Raw genomic sequence first — 9,532 nt, forward strand, 5'->3', positions numbered from 1 at the left:
TGCTCCGTAGATTGGTCATCAGCTTGTTTAAATTCTCCTGTGGGATTATGTGTAGCAGCTTAGATTAGAAAAATCTGCTTCTGTACACTTTGTCTCTGCATGCCAAGGAATTAATATATTGAAACTTAGGAGAAAGAAGCTTTCAAATTAAAAATTCAGATTTAATCAAACCTTCTATATATCTAAGTATTTTCATTAAAAGAAAGTTTTAAATTCTACACCTTAGTCTGGAGGAAATAAAACACCACTATAAATATTTTAACATAAGACTGTATAGGATTAATATTTATATGACACCTTGGATTCTGAAAATTGTGTTTCGCAAAGAATGTAAGTGAACTTTTAAAAGAAATTCAGGGGGTCAGTGGAAGAATTCTTGAAACACATCTCAAATGTGAACATATAATTACTAGGAAAAGGCCATGAATGACTTCTACTCGCTTCATACTTACTACTCTTTCATGAGAAAACCAAGGTTTTGAGAAGAAAAGCAGTTTAGATAGCTGAGATTTGAAACTATGTTCATGTCCCTTTACACTTATGTTCATACATTACCCGGAAAAGAGCTGAAACAGTCTGGAAAGAAGAACCCTTCTTCTTGCCACCCTTCTTGCCACCACCAGCACCACCACCACTAGCCTCTTCAAAAAGAAAAAAGTTTTTTATTATCTTTTATTTTGCATCTTTACATATCACAAATGTTGGTAAAAAAGAATTATAAAACTAACCTGTTTCTGCTCCACCATAGGAGGCAAAAAGTAAAGCCAGTGTCTTCACAGATGATTTCTGGTACAACCCAATGACAGTTTCATTCAGGGGGTCTTTGTTCTTCTCAAGCCAACCAGTGATGTTGTAGTCCACTGTGCCAGCATAGTGCACCAGGGAGAAGTGGGCCTCAGCCTTGCCTTTGGCAGGCTTGGGCTTCTGGAAGTTGCTTGACTTGCCCAGATGCTGGTCATAGAGCTTGTTCTTGAAAGAGGTGTCAGTTGCCTTGGGGAACATGCACTCCTCTTCCAGGATGGAGAAGATGCCCATAGGCTGGAAGACAGTACAACAATGAAGAATGATTTCCTGTGGAATAATATTATCACCATTTGGTCTTAGAGAGAATGTAGTGAAAGACAGGAAACTGAGAAATAAACTAATACCCTTACATTCAAGAAAATCTCTTTGTAAAAAGTGAGCTTGAAAGATTCTCTTGCTTGATTTACACTTTGGCACATGAATTCAGGAATGTTTTTTTATGCCAAAAACCGTGTTAAAATATCAGGAGGAGAAAGGTTATACTTAAAATACCTTTTACAAGTTTGTCCACTGTCTATTTCACACAGAATCACAGAATGTTAGGACCTTGAAAGCTCATCCAGTCCAACCCCTGCCAGAGCAGGATCACCTAGACCAGGTCACACAGGAACTCATCCAGGCAGGTTTTGAATGTCTCCAGAGAAGGAGACTCCACAACCTCTCTGGGCAGCCTGGGCCAGGGCTCTGCCACCCTCACAGTGATAAAGGTTTTCCTTATGTTTACATGGAGCCTCCTATACTCCAGCTTGTACCCATTGCCCCTTTTCCTATCATTCAACATCACTGAGAAGAGCCTGGCTCCTTTCTCCTGACATTCATCCTTTATTTATTTATAAACATTAATGAGGTCACCCCTCAGTCTCCTCTTCTCCAAGCTAAAGACACCCAGCTCCCTCAGCCACTCCTCACAGGTCAGATGCTTTACTCCCTTAATCATCTTTGTGGCTCGGTGGCTCTTTCAAGCAGTTCCCTGTCCTTCTTGAACTGAAGGGCCCAAAATTGGACACAATATTCCAGATGCAGTTTCACCAGGGCAGAGTAGAGGGAAAAGAGAATCTCTCTCGACCTACTCACCACACCCCTTCTAATACACCCCAGGATGCCATTGGCCTTCTTGGCCATGAGGGCACAGTGCTGGCTCATGATCATCCTGCTGTCCACCAGGACCCCCAGGTCCCTTTCTGCAGTGCAGCTCCCCAGCAGGTCAGTTTCCAACCTGTACAGATACATGGGGATGTTCTTTCCCAGATGCAAGACTCTACACCTGCCTTTGTTGAATTTAATTAAATTTCTCCCTGCCTAACTCTCCAGCCTGTCAGGTCTTGCTGAATGACAGCACAGCCTTCTGGAGTGTCAGCCAATCCTTCTAGTTTTGTGTCGTCATCAAACTTGCTGACAGTGCACTCAGTTCCCTTGTCCAGATCATTGATTAATATATTGAATAGTACTGGTCCCAGTACCAACCCCTGAGGGACTCCACTAGATACAGACCTCCAACTAGACTCTGTCCCATTGGCCACATTTCTCTGATTTCTTTCCTTGAACCAGTTCACAATCCTCCTCTCTACCCGATCATCTAGATTACACTTCCTAAGTTTAGCTGCAACAATGCTATGGGAGACAGTGTCAAATGAATGAATTTATGAATGATGAGATTGCTTAACTGATCCCTAACCAAGCCTTCATCAACCAAGGCAAACTTCTCATTTATCCTGACTTCCTCTGAGGCCTCAGGGGTCTGGGGCTCCTGAGGACAATCTCAGCAGTGTAGACAGAGACAAAGGAGGCATTCAGTAGCTTCGCCTTCTTACTATCCTCTGTCACCAAGACACCCAGTTACACGCAGTTTACTTCAGCTTTTGTACTTTTAATCAGCTCCCTAAATTATACAGAACAACAAGAAATCTCTTTCAGTTTTTTGCCCTTAAAAGTCAGGCACTGACAATGTTGGCCTGTACTTACTTTATTATGAACCACTTCGGAAATGTATTGTCCAGATAACTTTATTCCAGACCCTTAAATAAATATTTTTAGTTTACTTTGGGAGCTGCTCTGTTTTTGAAATAAATATATTTCAATCAAGTAATCTGAGATACCTTTTCTCACAGAGAAGGCACGTGAGGAATGACTTCCATAGTTATTTGTAACTTTGTAATATCTATAACGCATAATAAGCAACAGTACAGAACAAGAGATATTTCAACAACTAAAAGCGAATGTATGAAACTAACCATGGAAGAGAGCTTTTTTAAAAACAACATTTAATTATTTTTAATTTAAAATAATGAGATCTTGAAAATAGAAGACGTTTTAAATTTAAAATTTACCTTCTCAATGAGCTCAATGCAAGCTGCCAGGTCCATCCCAAAGTCAATGAATGTCCATTCAATCCCTTCCTTCTTGTACTCCTCCTGCTCCAGCACGAACATGTGGTGGTTGAAGAACTGTTGCAGTTTCTCATTGGTGAAGTTGATGCACAGCTGCTCCAGGCTGTTGAACTTCACAGCGGAAAAAAAAGCAACAACAATCCATCATCAACATGCAAAATTCCTGATCATTCTGAACACCTTATAAATCTCTTCAGTCAAAGCACAACTGTATTATCAGGACTGCACCATAGCAGGACCTATATGTAGCTCCCCAAAGAAATAGCTACATAATGAAAATGGAAAGTTTTTCAAAGTAGGTATTCCTGGTGAACCTCCTAAAATTCATAAAGTACTTTGGCTTATTTTTAGCCATAAAGATAAGTGTATGCCCTGGTTTCCAATTTTTAAACACTTTATATCTCTTATTAAAAACTTACTTATTAATTCCTTGACCATCTAAATAATTACACATTTTAAACTGTCATCTGCTTGTCTGTAGTTCTCCAAATCCTAGTTCTGCTCTAGAAGCTCTTATATAAAATATTGTAATTACGTTGAGCTTTTTAATCATTAAAATTAAGTTCAAACTGTTAAAATACAACATAACATTCTATTTGCCACTTCTACACAAAAAGCGTAACTCTGTACTTGGACTCATGAAGCTTTTGAGGATTCTGCTCTGTGCTACAGACTATTACTTAGAACTCCTCTACTATAGCAGTCTTTTCCTGCAAAAGCAGTCCCCAGATCTGGAATCCTTACATCAAAGATCTCGAAGCCAGCGATGTCCAGGACACCAATGAAGTACTGTCTGGGCTGCTTGGTATCCAGCTGTTGGTTGATGCGAACAACCATCCATAAAAACATCTTCTCATAGACAGCCTTTGCAAGAGCACCCACTGAATTGTTCACCTAAAACAAAGAGGAGTGGATCAGAAGAAAAACAGTATCTGAAGCAAATATTAAGTTATAAAAGCTAGAGTTTCCCAGTCTCAAGATGGTTGTTACCTGCTGCACAGTTTGACCCTTGGTCACATACTCATTCCCAACCTTGACTCGGGGGTAGCAGAGGGCCTTCAGCAGGTCAGCTGAGTTCAGACCCATCAGGTAGGCAGCCTTGTCAGCAACTAAGTAGAAGGACAAGGCGATAGAAAAATTAAGACTAACAAGATATGCAGCATTTTGAGAGACGAACCCTTTTTGAATCAACTGCAAGATTGAATGTCCTTGTGATCAAACTCTGCTTATCGGATCTCAGAGGAAGCATGACATTAATTAAAATAAAAATAATACTTATTTTGAAAGCTTTTCAAAGCAGTAAACCTAAATGCTATTTCTGTCTTTATAAACCTTCACAGAAGCATCTATAAACAATGTGTTTATTAAAAATTCATTCTGAAAGCCGAAGTTCATCACTTCAGTCCAGAATTAATTGCTATCTATAATCTAGGCAAAAAACCACTGAAGTTTTAGTGCCTTGACCATCTAAGTGTAATCCAATACATGCACTTAGGTACTTGGGCCACCTGTATTCTTTAGCAGCAGCTATAACCCAAAAGGTGAATTCATTCCAAAATTAGAGGTAAAAATTAAGAATCGCCCCTTTCTGGAGACTTATTATTATAGACATAGCAGAAAGACAAGCATATTTATTCGTTCAGGATCAAAACCTAAAAATTCAATCTTGAAGCTGGACATCTGAGTGCATTCTTCAAAAGAAGTAGATAGGGCTTAGTAATTTTAAACTATGTATGCTTTATGTAACACTTCAGTCATTAAGTAGTCAGCTGAGAAGTAAAAATCTAAGTCAGTTTTCCCCTAGCTTAGTGTACCTATGCTTCACTTAGACTGATGTTCAAATAATACTACTATGTAGTAACAGTTATGGGTTTGAATCTCGAAAGGAGAAGAAAGAATCTGAAGGGATGTTCCCTTTTACCTGGGAAAAATTCTTAAAAAACATGTGATTTATAAAGGAGAAGTTGTAACACGGAGTTGAATGCCTCAATTTTCTCTAACAAAGCAACTGGAAATATATTTTCTGAAAAATCTTTCTCTTCTAAGTGGGTCTTTAAAACACACTAAGCAGGCTGTGCTATCCAGAGAGGTGGGAGTCCTGGAGACAATTATGGACTCATATGCAATTTACACTTCAAATAAAGATTAGGTACTAATTGAAAAAAAATATATATTTGTTATAGCAGTTTAATATCTATATACTACCTCCACCTAAACACTTTTTTACATGTTTCCACTGTTCTCTTCCTCCATCTTCCGGATACTTAGTTATTAATTCTACTTCTATTTCTAACAACTCAGCCACAGACTTTAATGATACCTTCTGTGCCATCAGGCTCTGCCTGCTCCTCCCGTTGTTTCTGCTTGAACTTCAGGTTGCCATAGTGCATGACAGCCCCTGTCAGCTTGTAGATGGCCGTCTTTTCATCAGCACTGAAGCCCAGGATGTCAATGGCACTCTGCAATAGGAACAATAAAATGAAAACTTTATCTGGGAGAGGTGACAATAGGTACAACTTTTAAAACTGTCACTTACATCAGTAGCCATCAGCTCCTCCTGGTCATTAATGCTGGCAACAGTGATCTCACCTTGACTCACAAAGTGATAGTCATATGGGTTGGTGGTAATGAGAAGCATGTCTGAAAGTAAGTGGGGACATGCAGGCTTAGTTTAGTAAAGCAAGTAATAGTGTAAGCTGCTGTTCAGCAGTCTTCCTCTGTGCTAGTAATTTCCATGTTAGTAATTTTTCCTACCAATTAGCTCTGGCTTCTTGTTGGACATGATCTGATAAAATATGTGGTAGCTTCTTTCGGCCTTGAGCTGGAAAGTGACTCTGGACTTCTCCAGCAGATCTGGAGGGAAATTTTAGTTAAAAACAAGAGAAACAACAAAAAAGTAGGGATAAGATGTGAAGAAAAACAGGGAAGGCAGAATAGGTGTTTGAGTCAAAAGGTGTTGTATGGATAGATAGGCAAATGGATGGATTCTGAACAATTCAGGAAATTATCTTACATGTTTCAATATCAGCAGAAGCTAGTTTTCCTGTGGCACCAAAGTGAATTCTGATGAATTTGCCCTTTAAAGGAATAAAAGTGTCTTAACATTTACATCATAAAAATATATCTGAAATGAAGCTTTTTGCCATTTAGTCCACTGGGTACAGACTTCTACTTAGAGACGTTTTCTTAATAATCAGTTTTATTTCCACCATTGACATAAAGTTGTCTTTAACATTTTTGACCATATAAATAATCAATAGTGGCACAGCTGTATATTTTATATATGCTAAATGTATAAACAGGAAGGAAAGGCTGGATTTCATTAACTAAACTCCTCTAACTATTTCCTACATACAGAAAGCATATGTCTTCATGATATAGAAATGGCCATTTAATTCAGCTGCTTAAATCTGTCTTGTTATCAAAAAAGTTATTTTTCACTTCTGATTAATAGAACTTGACATAAAGCAAACATATTATTCAAGCAGAAACTCCCTCTCCTCTTTCTTTCTTTCTTTCCTTCTTTTTCTTTCTTTCTTTCTTTCTTTCTTTCTTTCTTTCTTTCTTTCTTCTTTCTTTCCTTCTCTTTCTTTCTTTCTTTCTTTCTTTCTTTCTTTCTTTCTTTCTTTCCTCTTTCTTTCTTTCTTTCTTCCTTCCTTCCTTCCTTCCTTCCTTCCTTTCTTCCTTTCTTCCTTTCTCTTTCTTTCTTTCTTTCTTTCTTTCTTTCTTTCTTTTTCTTTCTCTTTTTTCTTTTCTTTATTTCTTCCTTTCTCTCTTTCTCTCTTTCTCTCTTTCATTATTCTTTTTCTTTCTCTATGTCTCTGTTTCTCTTTTTTCTAAACTCCCTCTATTTCTTTCTGGCATTTTTCTATCTGCCTTTTAGCAAACAGAAATATAAGCAAAAATAAACAAAACTGTCATTTAACACTGCAATATAGTATGGGAGAAAAAGCATGTAATCTCTTATTTTAATTTGCATCTCAATGTAAATTAGAATTATTTTTTTTCAAAGACTCAATGTTTTTATAATCTGGCAAATCACCTTTTGGACAAGTGGTAAAGTCATAGTAAGAATATTCTCTTACTCTTGAAAACTTGCTGGCTGAAGAACAGAAATACTGACTGCCATGTACTCATATTTATTATTCTTAGGAATCATTTGGTTAAGCAACTTACAAAACGTGAGGAATTGTCATTTCTCACAGTCTTGGCATTTCCAAAGGCCTCCAGCAGTGGGTTGGCACTGATGATTTGATCCTCAAGTGTTCCCTGCAGAATGACAATTATTGCTATTCAGAATTTCCAGAAATCATGTCAGGAACAGAGAAAAACATTGATTGAAGCTAGTATTTATTAATTTGCCTGCATTTTGCCAGACTGCTCTTCTTTCTTCTTATCCCCGCTCGCTGCAATTGTTGCAAAGTACTGGATGACACGTTTTGTGTTCACAGTCTTCCCTGCACCAGATTCTCCACTGTGAAACCAAAGAAAGAAGCAGAGAGTGTGAGGCCAGGCAGGACATCTCCTGTCACCAGGCAGTCCTGCAGGGACGTGAGAAGAGAGTGTACGTACGTGATCAGGATTGACTGGTTCTCGCGATCTGTGAAAAAAGCAGAAATACAGTACTCAAAACTCAATGAACAAAACAGAAAGAATAAAATATAGTCAGGTAAGTTTAATGTTTTCAACTCTATGTTGTCAGCTTGACTTCAAACAAACAAACCCCCCTCCACAACACTTACTGAGTGCAGAAGTGTCTTTCATTAAAAACAGTAGAAACAATTGTTTGAAGATAGTAAAATGCACATTAGTATGCATGGAACAGAAACTTGAAAGGTTTGAAAAAGTCTCAGTCCTGAGAGAGAGTCACTCACCCGTCAGCATGAACTGATAGGCATTGTCAGAGATGGAGAAGATGTGTGGAGGGGCCTCCTGGCGCTTCTTGCCTCGGTAGGCCAACACCACCTCTGGGTTGTACACTGGCAGCCACTTGTAGGGGTTGACAGTGACGCAGAAGAGACCCGAGTAGGTCTGCAAGGAAGAGACAGCACATTGGCCATCGCTTAGCCTGGCAGAGCAGTTCCTCCTAGCTACCCAAAGGAAGCCTGCTGCTGGTACTTACGTAGATCATCCAGGCTGCGTAACGCTCTTTGAGGTTATACAGCACAGCAGGTTCGTGGAGGTGGGTCATCATGGCCATGTCCTCGATTTTATCATACTTGGGAGGGTTCATGGAGAAGATTTGATCTTCCTTCACAGTCAGGGTCTGTCAGAGGAAGAAAGAGATGCATGTATGTCAGACAGACATTTGATTTCGAGTTGAGATTGGGAATCAAATTATGATCTTCAGCCTTGTTTTTCTCTCACCTCTCCACCTTCAGTCTTGACGGTGACCTTCCCTGGTTCTTTGCTCTGGATTGTCCCTTTCACAAAGGATTCCTTAGGATGCACCACAAAGACCGATGTCTTGGCATCGAAAGGCTTGTTCTGGGCCTCGATTCTCTCCTTCTCTGACTTTCGGAGGTAAGGAGCTGCCTCCCCAAAGATGGCCATCTCAGAGTCTGATGACATGGCTGCACTTTATGGAGGGGCTTGTCAGCAAAGATCACTGTAGAAGAGCAGATATGTTGCTCAATTCTGTCAAAAAGTAAGTGCTTGTTAGTAGAAGAAAAGATGTAAAAAGAAAGATACTATATTAATACTACTCAGAGCTTTTTCTGAAGTAATTGCATGTTTTTTCATTTATGTGATTCAACATTTATGGAAAATGTGAAAACTATATTTTGGAAGATTGCTTGGTTTAGGGACCACTGTACTGAAATCGCATTTGAAATATTCTGTAGTGACTTACTAGTTAAGTATTTAGGCACAGTACTGTGGAGTTAAGAACCTCAAAATTCCTGTCATCTGGTTAAGCACTCTTTTAGATTTCACTTGAAATTTTTATAATGCAGTTTCTTCCCAAGTAATATGAGCTCAGAAGGCTCATACACCACTGTCTTGAGTGTCATACACACAAGTGGAGCATCATAATGGCTCAGTTTCAGTCTCTAACACGGTTGTGTCATTGTTTTGATGATACAAGTATTTTCTAAATTTAGTGAGTTCTTGAGTCCAGACATAAATAGCTATAATGCTGTTAAAAGTACAGCTGTTCCAGAACACACTGACATAGCTCCATTTCTATTATAATTTTTTTGCTTTTAAAAATTAATATAATTTTAGAGGAAAACAAAAATTCAAAGCTCAACTCAGGAATTTAAATAAATAAGTTTTAAAGCCAGGATTAATTTCTCTGGCAAGTTACATTTTTACCTTTTATTTCCCAGAAGAAAAACAGT

The 9,532-nt window shown here is 38.6% G+C and overlaps 1 protein-coding gene across 1 annotated transcript; it reads right to left on the reverse strand.

The window, feature by feature from the left end:
- Positions 1-4: 4 nt before the first annotated feature.
- Positions 5-8,762, reverse strand: LOC104546429 (myosin heavy chain, skeletal muscle, adult-like; the record flags this gene model as incomplete). The annotated part of the gene is made up of 16 exons (XM_010191819.1): positions 8,559-8,762; positions 8,314-8,457; positions 8,066-8,222; positions 7,764-7,791; positions 7,554-7,665; positions 7,368-7,460; positions 6,205-6,268; positions 5,946-6,044; positions 5,728-5,831; positions 5,512-5,650; positions 4,182-4,300; positions 3,936-4,085; positions 3,132-3,302; positions 729-1,038; positions 556-641; positions 5-37 (listed from the first exon to the last, which is right to left on the reverse strand). Coding segments are annotated over exons 1-16 (2,013 nt in total), but the record flags the coding sequence as incomplete, so codon positions are not given.
- Positions 8,763-9,532: the final 770 nt, after the last annotated feature.

Source organism: Mesitornis unicolor, unplaced genomic scaffold (assembly GCF_000695765.1).
Source record: "Mesitornis unicolor isolate BGI_N332 unplaced genomic scaffold, ASM69576v1 scaffold9699, whole genome shotgun sequence".
NCBI classification, from domain to species: domain Eukaryota; kingdom Metazoa; phylum Chordata; class Aves; order Mesitornithiformes; family Mesitornithidae; genus Mesitornis; species Mesitornis unicolor.